An 18,642-nucleotide genomic window follows, 5' to 3' on the forward strand; every position below is an offset into this window, starting at 1 on the left:
ACGACTGATGGTCTTTGTAACTCAAAACATTTCATTACGTCGTGAATATACTTCTACATTCATCTACCTTGCCATCCGCCAGTTTGCAACCATTGCATTCCTGATATATTCGACAAACATGTGTCCCGCCTCCATCTGGTTGACTTGGTGCTGCCCCACTCTTGGCATCAAGGTAGCCAACTTGTAGAATGTAGCTGAGAAGACAGATGAAATCGGAAGATGTTGTATTTTCAGCAACACGGGGTTAATCTCTTCTGCCAAATTAGTGGTCATATGACCATAGTGAAAGCCCTCGTCAAAACTTTGAGCCCATTACCATGGTTCCATGGTACCCACCAATTGTCAAAAAGATGTGTTCGTCTAACCTTCCATGTCACTTTTAAGTCGAGTCATCATTTGCCGAAAAATGTGTGGCTCTAGCTCATACATTGTGTATGTATTAAGAAAATATAAGTTACAGTCTCGCCCTAAAATATTAGGTTATATATTGAAAGGATAAGATTATTCTTTACCTACTCTCACAACTTGTCTCGGTCAGTTTGCATTCTTATAATCTCGGTGGAAGTTAGCCATGATGTGCCAGATGTGGTAAATGGATCTCTATGGCACACCGGAACACCTAATGGTGGCAATTAATCCTTTCTCTCTATCAAAGATGATACAAATATTATCATTACTAATAACATACCTCCGCAGGTTTGTAAGGAAGAATTCCCACGACTCCATGTTCTCATTATCTACGATGGCAAAAACAATCGAGAGCACGTTCTTATTCCCGTCTTGAGCAACTGCAAGAAGTAGGATCTGTGTATATTTACCGTATAGCCATGTCCCATCTACTTGCACAAACAACTTGCAGTGGGGAAATGCACGCACGCATGGATTAAACGTCCAGAACATTCGTTAGAAAATTCTTTCCTTGATATCATCAAACGAGATATTTCTATTAAATCCCATTTCTACTTGTTTGCGACATTCAAATATACATCCCACAGTTGTTGTCAAAATTTCTCCATCGAAATAAACGTATACGAAAAACTAATTCTTCATCTTTAATACTAGATTTGTTAAAAAAAATTTAAAATTCTCAAAACAGTTTTAAATAGCAAAAGTTATATAAAATTTTTAATGCAAAATTTTTCATTTAGAAGCTAACAAAATTAATAACCTAACAAAATAACTTTCAAATAATAAAATTACTAACAAAACTCTATATTCTATTTAAAAAGAAATAAAATAAAATAACTTATCCTTCTTTTTGTTTTCTTTTCTTTATTTCTTCTCCCTATCTTCTTACTTCTGTTCTGCTAAATTTTGTGTATATCTTTTGCTCATTTGATTTTCGGGGGAATATATAGGGGAAAAATTATGCACCAGTCGTGCCTGTCAGATAGGCTCCACCAGTCGCGCCTACCAGATAGCCTCCACAAGTTGCGCCTACCAGATAGGCGCCACCTACCTCATACCATTTTCGTATCTCTACACGGGTCATATACTAATTCGGGAAAAGAATACAAGTAGTGGCACCTATGAGAAAGGCGCGATTAATAAAATAATATTTTTTAATAAAAACAAAAAAACATTTTAATATAAAAAAGTGGTTGGGCTTGTCAAATAAGCGCGACCCAAAAAACATACCATTTCGTATATAATCCAGCTGACAACCTATTTCAGTATTTAATTTTTTTAAAATTATTTAGGTAAATTAACCCAACATTCCCAACATCAACCTCGGCAACATGCCCTATGTTCCTTCATTCAGTCATTCTTGAACCTTCTATTGAGTCCGCCAATGTAGCAGACTTTCTCGCATCCATTTTGGCTCCACCTCTTGTGGACTCAAATTTAAACACTTCTCGCGAAGCTCCCCATACTTCCCCAATTGGCACCCTATACTATACTCCTCTTTTGGGCGAGGTCCAAACCTTTTTCTCCTAGTGGAAACATATCGACGCTGGCCAATATTCTTTTTCTCCCGTTGTTGTTCAAAAAAGGTAGGATAAGGAGCTGTCCTAGGAGTTAAAGGAGTTCTTTTATCCTTCTTCCCCTTCCTCCAGCATTCACAAAACCACTATTGCCAAGCTGGCGGGTTCTTTTTCCATGTTGTCAGCAGAATGCGGTCTCGCAAGCTAGGCCTTCCAAAAAGCTTGTGCTAAAACTGAGGCTAAGCAGACAGAATCTGATAGGGCCTTTCTTTTTGGCGAGAAATCCCTTAACTAGTTTTGCCAATCGTATGAAGCCTCTGTCCAACAAACTATCGAGCTTTCGAATTCTGTCTCCGCCTGGTAGACCAAGTACCAGTCCTTGGAAACTCAAGAAAAGGAGTTGGAGGAGAGCCTCAAGGAGCAGCAGAAATAACAATGATAATGCCTTATATTAACAACCAAGGTAAAATGAATATGTAATTACAATTATCTCATGATTGGCTATTGGGCATACTCTAACAAAGCCATGCATAACAACCTTTCCAATAGTGAATCCATAGCTGATAGCCACGCCTACCTTCAGGAAAGGGAACTCGAAAGTAACCTTCTTGTAGCTCAAAGAAAAATTCCATTACAAGAACGAGGTTTCAAATCTATAAATACATTGAAGAGTGAAACATATAAGTTAATCCAATATCATCGATGGGAGAAGTTCTCTACAACCTCGACCAAGTCAGTGTACCTTCCGATAGTACAAGAATTTTACTCTGCGTTGAAAGAGGTGGATACAAGTAGACCAATAGAGGTACCATGGATGCAGTTCTCTTCCTAAGGAAAGGAGATGACTATCTCGCCAGTCGATATAGTGATGTATTATGACATTCCACTATATATCTATGATTCTGTTCAACGAACCGACCTCATGTTTTTCCCGAGAGAGAATATGAACGGCATAATCAAACTCCTAACGGACAAGACGAGTGAGTGGAAGTGCCACTTAGGCACATACTATCCCATATCGTTCTGTCAAGCAAAGTTAACTCCAAAGGCACGGATGTGGTTGAAATTCATTAGTATTTGAATCTACCCAACGACGGGCATGTCCAATATCGATACATTCCAAGCAACCTTGTTGTATGCAATTCTAGCAAAAGAACAGATTTGTGTGGGAACATGGATATATCAGTGCATGCTCCAATTTGTGCAGAAAAATGATGTAGAATTATTGTTCCCGCACTTAGTAACATCCATATGCCGACAAGCAAAGGTGCCGATGGGACAACCATGTCGTGTCCTTCAACCAAGCAAGTTTCCAATCTTGAAAATGAGTGTGGAATATTTTATAGGAAATCAAAAATGAAAGAGGGCAATAAAAACTAAACCACATCAAGGCAACAATCCATTACCCCGATTCAAAATGGATCGTGCGATGGATGCAAAAAGTTGGACCAATCTTTGAAGACTATGCAAGGAAAAATGGGCTAAAGTTGCCATTATTCCCAATAGCTAAGTACGAGGTAGTGACCGAATCGAGCAAGGTGAAGAAAGAGAGAGAGCTGGAGAAAGTGGAAGATCTCAAAGCAAATCTAGAGAAAGACCCAGAAGAAGAGTCAAAAGGAAAACAATGCAAAGCGGATGAAGCGCCGAATCCTGCCTCCGACTAATTTTAAACAATTTCATTTAAGTTTTAGTTTCTATTTAAATTTGGACTTAATATTTTTATTTGGAATGTTTTAAATTTAGTCTTTAAGTATTTTAGACTTTAATATTATATACATATATAGTGTGTTTAGTTTTTCCTAATAGGAACTCCTGACAACACAACAATATAAAGTCAAAACCGAGAGGGGGGAAGTAGTCCCACCAATTGTATTGCACGAATCAAGAAAGTTTGGTAATCTCTTTCCCCTATATCTTTTATTGCACATTAAAGACAATGTGCCGCATAAAGTGTATGGGATGACTTAGGAAAATTTAAAAACAAAAATTATTTTCAATTATTGTATCTTTTTGGTTTTTAGTAGTTTGTAGTTTTTAATTGCATGTGCTTGAGCTTATAGACAAGTGATTGGTTAGGAGCATACGCCTAGATTTTTTGTTTAAATTGTAGATTTAGCTTGAAATTAAATAATTTAAGTTGTTTATATTTAGACTAATTAGTTCAGTTTATTAGATTAATTGTAAATAGGTAAAAGAGATTAAATATACTAATTGATAAAGGTAAATACAAATAGGTAATTATATTTGTAGAAATATAGGATGTTGGAAGTACATAGAAAATACTCAAGAAAATCCATGGTTATTGAAACGATGTAGTATGACTAGTATAACCCTTATAAAAAGTGTCCAGAAATATCTCGATAATATTGACACAATTAAAAAAATCATAAGGGTCATCAAGAAAGTATTATTGCATTAGAGTTTAAAGCATGGATAAAAATAAATCGAGTAGGCAAAAAATATTCGAACTAACTATAAAAAATAGATACTATATTCATATATACATTTTCATGAAGAAATATATTTAATTTTCTTTAACTTGTTTACTTTTTAATTTATTTAATTAGCCTGCTTAAATGTAAATAATTGTAAATTTTTAAATTTCTAGCTAGAGGTATATATTTAGGCAAATTGTTCTAATGTCGATGTTTCGATCCAATCTCATGTATCAAGTTGGCTCAAGTATATTTTCTTCTTCTTGCATGTTTATTTCTTGTTTGCAGTTTTAGTTTTAGTTTTAGTTTCGGTTTTAGTTTTTGTTTTTGGGTAGTTTGCTTGAGGACATACAAAAAATTAAGTGTGGGGGTATTTGACCTGCGGTCAGATGTAGTAGTCAATTTGGGTCAATTTCACACTTAAAGAGATTGTTTTCTAAGAAATTTATGATTTTAATTTATGTTTTCAGTAATTGTGCCTTAGGATTGAAAGTCAATAAAAATAAGTGTTTTTAACACATTTTGTAGGTGTTGTGACCTGATAGGCCAACACGGGCCTTAAGTTGTGCTAATTAGTTTAATTGAGTGTATAAGATGTGAGATATAAAGACCCAATTGACATGGAAGCAAAGGTCGGTTGATGCATAAGCTTCTCGGGACGTCAAAGCACAAAATGAAAGAGACGAGCTAGTATTTGGGTGTCGTGTTGCGCCATGCAAGGGGTGTGTCGCAACACAAGGCTGACGTGCTACCCAAGTATTTCAGTATTATTTTCGTCCGCACAATCAAACTTATATGAAGACCTAGGACGTGCTAAAGGCCTAATTTGGGCTGCTAACACATCTATAAATAAGACATTAGGGGTTGAATGTAACTAAGTCATCCGAGATGCCTTCAAAAACCCTCGTAGTTTAGAAGCAGTTGTAGTTTATTTTCTTTTCGGATTTCATAACTGTCTTGTTTTTCTTCTTGAATTAGTTTTGGTTCAAGAGTTTGTTTATTTAATTAAAGTATTCAATTTATATTTTCATTTGTATTTGTTTTATTTCTTTATTCTAATCAAGTGACTTACTACTCTATTTCCCATTCGATATTCAATCCACGATTATTCATCGTGTTTTTTTTACATGGTTTTTTAAATTGAAGTTGAGATTATGAATAACATGAGTGGATAAATCCCTTAGGAAAGATTAACGAGTGGATGGGGATGTGATTAACGAAAGATTTGGGGTTTTCTTGAGAGAGATTAGTTAGTATAAATTATGTGTTCTTAAACTGTTAGGCTTGAAAGCCCTAATAAGTTATCATAGGCTAGACGAGGTTAGAAGATAAGTCAAACCGAGTAAATCGTACTTTATCTAGGTTGAGAAAGTGAGGTCGAGAGATAAGCGAGTATCAACCAATCGATTAGTTAATTTGAGGCAGAGAGGTAATAATTAATTAATCGATTACTTATCCACTCTAAAATCTTAATCCGAAGTTAGTTACAAACCTGAAGTCAATTAATCTTCTTGATTGGTTTATCGGTTTATTTCGTTCGTTTGTTTTTCTTTATTTAATTCTTTTCGTTGTTTATTTACTATTATCTCTCAACCTATTTTATGATTTATCGTAATATAGGAATTAATTATTACTACTTAGGCTTGTTATTGTAAAAGTATTTTCATTACTTATTCCATCCTCCATTGGGTACGACCTATGAAATACTTCCAGTATTTTGTTGTACAACTATATTACAATTTGATTTGTGCACTTGCAAACATCGCCGTTCTTAATTTCTTATACTTTTTGGTGTTGTATTTAACTATAAACGGTTACACATTTATAGGAGATATGGTTCCTTGTGACAAAACCTTTCAAGATCAAGTGGCAGATATCGTTACAAACCCTCTAAAAATGGAAGGTTTTCGAATAATAGGTGCAAAGATTGGTGTAATCAAGAAAAGTTCAAATTAAGGGGAAATGTTAGATATTAGAATTTGTAACATTCTAGAATATAATTGCTCATTACTTACATGTGCTTTTATTTAATGAATATATTTAGAGTAGATATATCTAGTAGTCATGCATGTACTTAAATAGGATACGTGAATGTGTTGAAACCAATAGTCACTTACAACTACTATGTAAATAGTTGTACATGATGAAACATGACAAGAAAGAAAACAAAGTTTAATACAGAGTGAGTTCATTTCTTTCTTAAAAGCTATTTCTCTTTCACCTCCTTCCAACAATTATGCCACCCAATGACATGAACCAAGCTTAATTAGTGATTCTTGAACTACTAATATGGATTTAATCCTTATTAGTAATGTGTTGGTTCCATTCAAGTTCTTGTCATCATGATCACAAACAACGGTCGCAATACTGGCTTCTCCTCTTGTGCCGTCAAAGGAAGTGTAATAGTTAATCTTAACTACCTCAACAGATGGATCTCCACCTAGGTGGATTAACTAGGTGCACCATGGCTTTCAAAGAAATTCCGGTAATCATGGAGACCATTGTTATGGGATGATTCGTAGTAGAGTCCTCAAAGACAAAGTCGTTCCTTGCCTTTCGTAACTGCCAACAAACCCATGCTAACAAGCTTTCAAAGCCAATGGAGCAGAAGTTGGCAACTAGCTTACAAGCCTTGGCGATGACGGGGATGCAGGTTACCAAAGGTGGTGAGAAAAAAAGTTCAATTCTATTTTATTACTTGTTTCGCCCCCCAAAAAATTTGTTTGGTTGAGAAAATAAATAGCAGAATAGGTATCCACTACACCAAAATAGGCTTTTAACGACACTTTTAGCGGCGTTTGGACAAAAAATCCCAGTAAAAATTGAGCATTAGCGGCGCTTAACGGAAATCGCCGAACGTCGCGAAAAAATTGGATCCAACGGCGTCGTTTGTCGACCTTTCGGTGGCTTTAGTGGCGTTTTTGTACTAGTGCCGCTAATGATCGTGGTTTTAGCGGTGTTTTTGAGAAAGCGCCGCTATGGCTCTGGGTTTTAGTGGCGTTTTTGGGAGTGCGCCACTAATGCTCTGGGTTTTAACGACGTTTTCTGAAAAGTGCCGCTAATGCTTTGCGTTTTAGCGGCGTTTTCTGAAAAGTACCGCTAATGCTCTGCGTTTTAGCGGCGTTTTCTGAAAAGCGCCGCTAATGCTCTGCGTTTTAGCGGCACTTTTTGAAAAGCGCCGTTAATGATCTGGGTTTTAGCAGCGTTTTCTGAAAGGTGCCGCTAATGCTCTGGGGGGTTTTAGCGGCGTTTTCTAAAAAGCGCCGCTAATGCTCTAGGGGTTTAGCGGCGTTTTCTGAAAAGCGCCGCTAATGCTCTGGGTTTTAGCGGCGTTTTCTGAAAAGCGTCGCTAATGCTTTAGGTTTTAGCGGCGTTTTCTGAATTGCGCCACTAATGCTAGGGGTTTTAGTGGCGTTTTTATTAAAGCGCCGCAAAAAATTTTTTACCTTGGTTTATTATTTATATTAATTATTTACAATTCAACTTATTTCTAATTGAATATTTAAAATCTTCAGAAAAAAATAACACGTAGAAATAATTTGAAATAAAACACATGGAAAAATTTAAAACTATTATTTAAAATAATTTTAAAGTTTTTTGGGTATAACATGATTACTAATTTTTTATAATTTATATATTAAAAAATTTCTTATATAATCGTAAAAGAGATATTATTAATTTTAAAATATTGAATTAATTATCACTATAGTTTAGGGTATATGATTTTATTTAAGATTTAGGGTCGGTTTAAGAGTTCATATTTTAAGGTTTTAATTAAGGAGTATATATGGATTTAGGGATTATGGATTATGAATTATGGTTTAATTAAGGGTTGGGACTTAAGGTTTAAGGGTTAGGGGTTTAGGGGTTAGATGTTAGAGGTTAAGAGTTAGGGATTTGGGGTTTTCAAATTTAGGGGTCGGGTACTTAGGGTTTCAGGTTTGAATTATTTTTATTAATATTTTAAATATGTTCTTATGTAATTGTAAAAGAGATAATAATAAAATTGTTTAGGATTTTGAATTAGTTTAGGGTATATGATAAACTTAAGATTTAAGGCCGATTTAGGAGTTCATATTTTAAGGTTTAGGGAGTATATATGGATTTAGGTAGGGATTAGGGATTATGGTTTTAATTAAGGGTTGGGATTTAAGGTTTAGAGGTTAGGGGTTTAGGGGTTAGACATTAGGGGTTAAGAGTTAGGGATTTAAGGTTTAGGGTTTTAGGGGTCAGGTTAGGGTTTTAGGTTTAGATTATTATTATTTATTTATATTTTAAATATGTTATTATGTAATTGTAAAAGATAATAATAAAATTGTTTAGGGTTTTTAATTAGTTAGGGGTATATGATAAATTTTAGATTTAAAGTCGGTTTAGGAGTTCATATTTTAGGGTTTATGGAGTACTATATATGGATTTATGGATTAGGGATTAGGGATTATGTTTTAATTAAGGGTTAACCAGGATTTAAGGGTTAGGGATTAGGGGTTAGGGGTTAGATGTTAGTGGTTAAGAGTTAGGGATTTAGGGTTTAGGATTTCAAGGGTCGGGTTTGGGTTTTGGGTTTAGATTTTTTTAATTTATATTTTAAATATGTTCTTATGCCTTGTAAAAGAGATAATAATAAATTTAATATATTAAAATTATGAGTATAGTTTAAATTATGCCTTGTGAGAGATATATATAATAGATAGACTTAAATATTTATATAATTTCAATGGTTAATTTAGGGTTTAATAAGGTTAAGGTTTACTTGAGATTTGGAATTATATACAATTAATTAATGCTTTTATATTTCGAGGATTGAATCTAAACCATTTGATATATTTAAATATTACCTTAAATAGAAATAATAAATAAGTTAAAAAGTAATAGATTGCTATGGATAATTTAGGTATATAATTATTAATTTTGGGGAGGACCAAATTATAAGAAATAAAATTAAAATACAAAAATAAAAATGAAATAAAAAAACTAAAATTTTTAATTTTATCTTATTGATATTTATATTACTTAAAAAAACTATGTATTAATATTTCCCAAAATGACGCCGTTTCAATAGAATAATTTAATTAATTAGTGGTGTTTCTACTAAAAACGCCGCTATAAACAAGTCATTAGCGGCGTTTTGTACAAAAATGCCGCAAAAATTCTTAATAATTTGGATAAAACGGTGTAGTTTTTGGCTGGGAATTTAATGGCTTTCGCGGCGCTAGGGGAAAAATGCCACTAAAGGTGGGCATTAGCGGCGCTATGGTAAAAACGCCGCAAAGTTGCTTTGTAGTTTAAACAAAACGTTGTTGTTTTGTCTGGCACATTAACGACATTAGTGGCGCTGGGGTAAAAACGCCGTAATTTTTAATTTTATCTAAATTTTTTAAATATTAATTAAAAAAACAATGTATTAAAATTTCCGAAAACGGTGCCATTTGAATAGAAGAAATTGATTTATTAGTGGCGTTTTTGTAAAAAAAACCGCTATGATGGACATTAGCGGCGTTTCGTGCAAAAACGCCGCAAAAAAATCCTTAGTAGTTTGGAGAAAACGGTGTAGTTTTTGGCTGGGAATTTAATGGCTTTCGCGGTGCTAAGTTAAAAACGCCACTAAGGGTTGGCATTAGCGGCGCTTTGGTGAAAACGCCACAATGTTTCTTTCTGGTTTAAACAAAACGGTTTCGTTTTATTTGCCACATTAACGGCATTAGTGTCGCTAGTGTAAAAACGCCACAAGCTTTCATTCTGGTAAGACGCTGTCATTTTTTAATTCTTGTATTTCATCCCAACCCTTACCCGAAAAAGCTCATTTTTCCCCTCAAATTTTTCCCCAAAATTCCCCTCCAATATTTCCCAAAAATTCCCCCAAATCTAGAACCCTAGTCTGCTGCGCTCCAACCTTCCTCTGCTGCATTGTCGTAGACCGACCCTTCTGTTGTCGCTCGTTGACCGTCGCACTCCTCTACCGTTGCTAGGGTAAATCGATAAGGTTTTTCTCTTTTGCTCCTGCACATAAATTGTTTTGCACCTGGTTCCGTCTGTCTTACAACCTCACATACATTGTTTTACACCTTCATTGATAAGTCAATGCGCAAATTGTTGATGGGTTTTAGAAAATTTTTCACTATCCTGTTTAGGAGAGAAAAGATTGCGAATTTCTTCTTAGAATTTTATCTATACCCGTTGCATAATTTTGTTCATAATTTGTTTATATCCTGTTTGTAGTTTAAAATAGTTTGAAACTGTTCATAATTTTGTTCATAATTTTCATTATCCTGTTTGTAGTTTAAAATAGTTTTTGTTCATAATTTTGAAAGAACCGAAAGTTAAATACTTAAATTGGAAAAAAAGAAAAAGAAAATTCAGGTGCCACATTAAACTTTGAAACTGTTATCAAATAATAAATTAAATTACTTACAAATATTTTGAAATCCATGACTTTGAAGTTGCTGTAATAGGATCATTTGTTTATATCCAAACCCCCAAAATCCCAATCCTTTCATCATGATATTGCACTTGGGAATATTTTTTTATGTAGTAATCCCCCACTGTTAGTTTTTAGATATCGTGAAGAGATTTAGTTCAATGATTTACAGTCATATGTTAATAAATATTATTTTATAAAAAGATTCATATGTTAATAAATGATTTACAGTCGTATGTAGTAATCCCCGCTATTCTTTGGCGTGGAAGGTAAATTTTTTGCTGCTAGCTTGCTAGGTCTTTCGCTGCAGAACTTGGCTATTCTTTGGCGTGGAAGGTAAATTTTTATTCTTCTGTTGTAATGTATCAGCCTTAGTTTGATTGAATGAACGAAATTTTCTGAAGGTAAATTTTCTGTTGCAGACAAAAGGTTTTGTAGTTAATCATATTGCTCTTCGAGGTACTGATATAGCCATTGCATTTAGGCGCTTTTGACATGTATTATGCAAATCCCCAAATGGTTTTAAGCAAGTGGACTTTGTTTATTTAGTAATAGTTCTTTTAGCCAATTCAAATTTTATTATTTAATAATAGTTCTTTTTAAAATTTATTTATAACATATGAATATTAATATAAAATTAAGTTAATATTTTTGAAACATAATGTCTTATTGCTCACGAAATCCTATTTTTGAAAGGCCTATATTTTTATGCATAATTGCTATAGAATCTATTTTTCTAAAAATTATGAGAAAACTTTTAAAAATCACATAATCATTCGTGAAAAAACGCAATCAATTTGGGACATAAATTGATAACTTAAATATGTATTACTATATTTTTAATATATAACATATATTAATATGGATATATAATCTATATTTAAATTTTATTAATAATAAATTTTATAATTTTAAAAATAATTGTAAATGATATTTTTAAATATTAAAACCTATATTTTCAATAATAAATTTTATAATTTTAAAAATAATTGTAAATGATATTTTTAAATATTAACACCTATATTTTTAATATATCACCCCATATATGGTATGGATATGTAACCTATATATCAAATTTATTAGAAATAAATTTTTAGTTGTATAATTGATTATAAATATGATACATAAAAGTGATATACTTACATAATACATAAATTACATAACCAAAATTTGTAACATATAACTTACATAATAACATAATAACATAATAACTTACATAATAACATAATAACTTATATATAAACTTGCATAACTTACATAATAACATAATAACTTACATAATACATAACTTTGATAACTAACATTATACACAACTTACATAATATATTATTTACATAACTTACATTATACACAACTTACATAACTTAATTAATTAATATTATACATAACTTACATAACTTACAACTTACATAACTTAATTACATTATACACAACTTACATAACATACATAATACATAACTTACATGATATATTACTTACGTAACTTACATAATACATAACTTACATAATACATAGCTTACATAATACATAACTTACATAACTTATATGTGCTATTATTGTTGTAATTGGATACTATGTTTTCAACTATTTTATGTGTATTGCAAATAAAATGCCTAGAAGAAAAGTGCAAGACCTAAGCATTGTTCAAAATACTCCAAACTTGGCAGAAACAAATAGTATTGAACAACAGACTGCTATTGGATCTTCGAATGTTTCGATTACACCTGACGAACCTACAAAAGTTCAAAGTAATTTAACATTTAATTTACATCCGTGTTGACTTATTGTTTATTTATTTTTAAAATTCTTATATTATAATATAACATTTTTTAGCTGAAAGTGGTGGGGCGCGTAGAGTTCAAGGATGTACGCTACTTAGGGATTTATACGAGTTAGATCCAGTTGAGCGTGTCAAAGTATGCAGTAACAGTTTTGGTCAGCCTATTGGATCAGAAGCTCACCTTTTAGCAGGATACTTGGGCATTCTAGTACGAAATGCAAATATGTTGCCTATCAACTACGAGTCATGGCATAAAATGCCCGATAGTAACAAAAACCAAGCTCTCGATAACATTAAGGTAACAAAACGTTAATGTCATTTATAATACTTGGGGTTTAACTTTCATTTATATTTACTTTCTTAACTTGTGGTTTTTGTAGGCGAGATTTGCTCTAGAGGTCTCGGATACTTATGTAAAGAAGGCATTGGGAAAAGGATTATTTTAAGACAAAAACAACCCTCGACGAGAAATTACAAAATGTCTCGCCGGGAATGCTGAGGTACCATTGGGAAGAGGTGGTTAGATTTTGGATTTCGAAGAAAGGAGAGGTATGTGTTACTACAAAAATCTTGTAATTATTTTGGTTTATAGTATTTACTATTTATGTACTAATAATTTCATAACGTAGGATCGTGAACGAGTTGGAAAAAGCAGTAGGCAGAAATAGAAATTCACTTACACAGCTGGGTCGAAAAGTTTTGCTTGTGTAGCTGAGGCCGAGGTATTTTGAATTTCTTAATATTGTCAAATATTTATTACTTTCTATTAAATAATATTTTTACTACTATATTGTAGGAACTGTTGTCCGGTCAAAAAGTTGGACGCCTTCAACTTTTTAACATTATGCATACGAAGAAAGATTGATCTCCTATGACTCCTGAAGCTGCAGAAATTATGGTACGTTTGCTTAATACAATTTGACTTGTTTTAATTATTTATAGTGTTTATTTTCTAATGGTTTAATTCATTGTTTGTAATGCAAATATTGTTAAGTTATGTTGCATTTGTTTTTTTAATATATATTGCATTCCTAACTATATGATTTATTTATTAGGAAAAACTAAAGGATAAAAAGGCGGAGTACGAAGCGGTTGCTTCTAGTGATAGTTCTGTTCATATTGACGACATTGATAACCGGATTATTACTGAAGTTTTGGGTCCTGAAAGGTATGGTCGGGTTCGATTTCAAGGATCTTTTGTTAACCCAACCCAATATTTTGGATCCAGCTCACAACAATACATGCCTTCGGGGAGTCAGGCTCAAGTTGAAGTTTAGAGGTTAAGAGACTAGATGGCTCAGATGCAATCGACCACAGTTGAGCAAATTACACAACTTAAAGCGGAGGCAACATCGAGAGAAGCTGAGGTTCAAAAAAGATATGAAGAACTCCAGCTACAACTTAAAGCAGATGCAGCAGTGAGAGAAGCTGATGTTCAAATGAAGTATGAAGAACCCCAGCGCAGCTTAAAGCAGATGCGGCAGTGAGGGAAGCAGAGGCAGCAGCGAGGGAAGCAGAACAGAGCAGAAAGTACGACGAACTCCAACATCAGCTTCAGAATATGATGAAGATATTTCAGCAGTCGCAACATCCGCCGTCTTAGACTATCGTGTAAATATTTTAATCATTTTAACTTTTAACATTTTTGTAAGAATAATATGAATTATATTTTATTTATTGATATTGATATTATATATTATTCATTTAATTTTAAATATTATATAGATTTATTGCTTTCAGTTGGTTTAGATTTGATTTCTTTTGATTTGTTGTTACAAGAGGGCTGAAAATATGGAAAATTTTCTTTTACAAATCTACCAAAATTAGTGGCGTTTTTTATAAAAGCGCCGCTAAAGGTCATGGTCTATAGTGGCGATTGTGGGAAAAGCGCCGCTAAAGGTAATGGTCTAAAGCGGCGTTTGTGGAAAAAGCGCCGCTAAAGGTCATGGTCTATAGCGGCGTTTGTGGAAAAAGCGCCGCTAAAGGTCATGGTCTATAGCGGCGTTTTTGGGAAAAGCGCCGCTAAAGGTCATGACCTTTAGCGGCGTTTATTTCTAAAAACGCCGCAAATGTTAGCGACGCTGTCAATAGCGGCGTTTTTTGCGGCGCTTGTTGAAGCGCCGCAAATACTTGTAGCGGCGCTAAAGGCCTAAAAAACGCCGTTAAAAACCTGTTTTGGTGTAGTGATCTTAATTTATTTTTCTTTCACATATAAAAAACGAATTTGAATATTCAAAGTTTTGAAACTTGATTAGATTTTATTCAAATATATTTTTACTCGTTTACATAATTAAAAAATCCTATGTAATTAGCATATTTGGATAATATATAGAAAATAAACAATAATATCTTTTTGAAATTCAAATGTTTCCCAAATATTTTTAAGAAAAATTACACCAATGTACTTAAATTTTTAAAGTTACATAATAGTTACTAATGTTATCGAGATATTACATTTTGGTCACTTGTTTGTTACTCGTTAACCTCTGTTAAAGGGATAACATGGCATGTTAATTCAATGGGTTAATAATTAACTAACCATCCGAACTATAACTAAAATATTATTTCAATATTTTGACATTTCTTAAACAATAAATCAAATTAATAAAATATCATAAAAATATTTAAAATTTATAAAAAATTATAATTTATAAAAATAAAAATATTCTAAAAACCATAAATATTACCAACATCATAAATTATAAGAAAATTATAAATATTTGTAATATTTACTACAAATATTACAAAATCAAAGTTACCTTAAGTCTCTATGAGTAGTAAAAAAAAAAAAGTATTTTCAGTCTCTACAAAGACTGGTAACAGAGAAACAATTAGACACACATGATCCTTATGTATTATCGTTACGAAAACTAATCGTTGGACAATGCAGATGTGAAATGGAAGATATTGAACGTTGGATGACTAAAATGTAATTTTAAACAAAATTTAGGACTGTTGGTATAGTTTACCCATATTTTATTATCTTAAGAAAATGTAAGACTTGCAGCAGGGGAGTGTCATGAAAATACTAATAAGCCAATAAATTCCAAAAGGAAAAACAGAGTGTATAATAGAAAATGTCACTCCTCAGAAAACAATAATCTCCATCGTTGTAATTAACAAAGACGTTTTCTTAATCCGTAAGTGAAATTAAAAATCTCCGAAACCGCCACCTTGAATCGGGAAAACAGAAGTCGATGGTGAAGAACAAGACTGTGCATGAGAACCGATTGAAGTTGATGAAACTTGAGGGTTTTGGACCAAGGTATCATGACATTGGGAGTGAAGAATTGTCGGGATGGACAAAAGGGTGTTGGGGGAATCGAAAACGGGCAACAGGGTTGTGGTTAGATTGGAAGGAGGTGATCGGAGTTTGACATTTTCAGGGAAGTTGAGCTTGGCTTTGTTGCCTCTGAAACCAAGGGCTGCTTCATCGTAGGCCATAGCAGCAGCCTCAGCTGTGTGGAAGGTGCCTAACCAAACCCTAGCAGCTTTGAAAGGGTCCCTTATTTCGGCTGCCCATTTGCCCCATGGCCGCCTTCTCACTCCCCTATATCTTCTCCCTGCCTCTTCTTTGTACTTCTCATTGCTCTTGTATTCGTATGTTGGAGCCAATTGTGCTCTGGTGTTTGCCTCTGCCCCAGTATCTAGGTGGAACAATTAATATTCATAAATTGGATTTAGATGATGGAGGTAGAAAAAATTATGGTTTGAAGAAAAATGTGGCTAAAAGTAATTGGAAACATTTAATGAGATGATATTATTTACTATATTGACACACATCAAATATAAATGTTGAATTTATTATGAAATGAATAGTTTTCTCCTTAACAAAGAAACGGTGGTCTTTTTCGAAAGATGAACTGAATTTTTACTTTTACTTTAATTCCAATAAATCAAAGAGTAAAGACTAATTTATATAAAAGGTACTACTTTAATAACTTCATATATTACTACTCTTTATTAACTTACTAATCTACCATAAATATGTGTGTAAAAGGAATAGGAAAATCATTTTATTTGTAAATTCAAAACATTTCATTATCCGTCTCTTGGTGAAACCATGTCAGTTCATATGTTTTTATTCCAATTAAGTTTTTGCCTTCAATTTGTATATTGTTTATCAAAATACCTTCAAATGGATAGAAATATCAACCTTTGTTAATTTAACGACATGTCACTGTATGCCGCATCATTAATTAATTAATTTTTAAAACTATATAATATTTTTAATAAATTTTATACTTTTTAAATAAATTTTAATAATTTTATAATTTATTTTAAATTTTTAAAATTTTAAAATTAATTTGTTGTCGTTGTGGCATCCACCTGGGAAACCATGTGTATGTCACATTATCAAAGTTAATAAATGTTAACTTATATATCCATTTTGGGGTTGATTTGATAAACAACGCAAATTTAAGAAGGGCTAAAATAACCAATTTTATAAAATCGAGGGCCAAATAAATTATTATGACTTATATAAATATGACGTGGAAACCACCAAAAATTAATATCACATGAACAAATATTAAATTATATTTAAAAAACATTATTTAGTAGAATTATAACTGAAAATATTAGAATAAAATATAAAAACAAAAAAATATTTTGTTTAAAAATTAGTTAAATACTTAGAATTATCTTTTGTACATATAATTATAATTTTTATAAATACAAATTATTTAGTATAATTATAGCTGAAAAATATTAGTTAATTGTTATATTATTTTTAAGGTAAAAATAAAGGTAAAATATAAAAAAAAGTTAAATACTTGCAAAAAAATGTTGTAAAATGTAACTCTAATTCTTTTTTTAAAAATAAAGATAATTATTTTCCACTAAAACCTATGAGTGAATTTTATTTAGTGAAAAAAATAGTGTCTTGCCTGGGATACAAGAACATAATCTTTTAATCTAAACTTGTTTGGAGTAATGGTAGATGGAAACGGTTTAAACCTTGTCATAAAAATTAAACATTTTTATATCTATATCACCGAGATTATATGAATTTTCCAGTCTGCAAGTTGCTTACCCTGTACAGCAGCAGAACTTGAGTATCCTCCTCCTCGACGTCGGAAATTCCCTCCTCTGCTGCCACTGCCACTGCTACTGCCTTCTTTTTCTTTTTCTTCTAGTTGTTCCCTTCCTCTCTTTTGCCGACTACGTCTCCATGTGGAAGCAGCATCGTTATCACCAATACAAGAACCAAAACCATCTAAGTTTTCATTATCTGCTACAAGCTCCTCACCAGCTACCACATGAGTCAAAGCTGAAACCACAGCCCGCATCTCCCTTTCCCTTCTAACCGAAGACGACGACCATGACCCTTCTTCTCTCTTCATTATATATATGCGCCTGATTCTTCAACAACTGTTGCTTGCTTGTCACCGACTCTCTCTTCCTTGTTTGCTACCTTTTTTTTCCTTTTTAACAATTATCTAAAACTAATTATTACATCTCTTACACAACTTAACAAAGTTTCTACCTCTTTAGTTCAGCAGGAAAGAAATAGAAGACGGTTAAATAGGCAATGTCTCAAATTGGTCGTCTTTAATATCAGTAAACTCGACGTGCAAAGCTTTAAAATAATGGGTAACGTGAGAAGAAAAGAGTAAAAAAACATTCCTCTTTTAATAAGGAAAATTTCAATCCTTCAGTGATGAATGACGTGGCTTTTGTGATTAGAGTATAGAGCGGCCTTTTGTCAACCGCTGACCCAAAGTTGATGCAAACTACACCAAAAACGCGGTGAGCCAGGTAGAGAAGGTGAACAACATACGTAGGATTTGTAAATTCGAAAATTAATAAATTCAACTGTCTAAAAGAAATTAAGTGTTTATACTCTTTTAAAGTGAGCAAATAAAACATGCTTTTATCCTTTGGGTTTTATTATTATTATTATTATTATTATTTATTTTTTATGTTGACATACTAATTCTCATCTGTCAAACTTTCCGCCTTTTGGTAAAATTCTACTTAAAGTCTCTTTATAATTATGAAATTATATTATATAACACAATTATAAAATTACACTTGTTCCTTTAAAATTTTTAATTTAACTTTGAAGCCTAAAAGAAAATT

The 18,642-nt window shown here is 32.5% G+C and overlaps 1 protein-coding gene across 1 annotated transcript; it reads right to left on the reverse strand.

Annotated features, from left to right (window-relative positions):
- Window positions 1–15,602: 15,602 nt before the first annotated feature.
- Window positions 15,603–18,108, reverse strand: LOC105775062 (ethylene-responsive transcription factor ERF110). Its single transcript, XM_012597602.2, has 2 exons — window positions 17,594–18,108; window positions 15,603–16,205 (listed from the first exon to the last, which is right to left on the reverse strand). Exons 1-2 carry the CDS (start codon window positions 17,901–17,903, stop codon window positions 15,709–15,711), a joined length of 807 nt encoding a protein of 268 aa, XP_012453056.1. The 5' UTR covers window positions 17,904–18,108; the 3' UTR covers window positions 15,603–15,708.
- Window positions 18,109–18,642: the final 534 nt, after the last annotated feature.

Source organism: Gossypium raimondii, chromosome 10 (genome assembly GCF_025698545.1).
Source record: "Gossypium raimondii isolate GPD5lz chromosome 10, ASM2569854v1, whole genome shotgun sequence".
In the NCBI taxonomy this organism is placed as follows: domain Eukaryota; kingdom Viridiplantae; phylum Streptophyta; class Magnoliopsida; order Malvales; family Malvaceae; genus Gossypium; species Gossypium raimondii.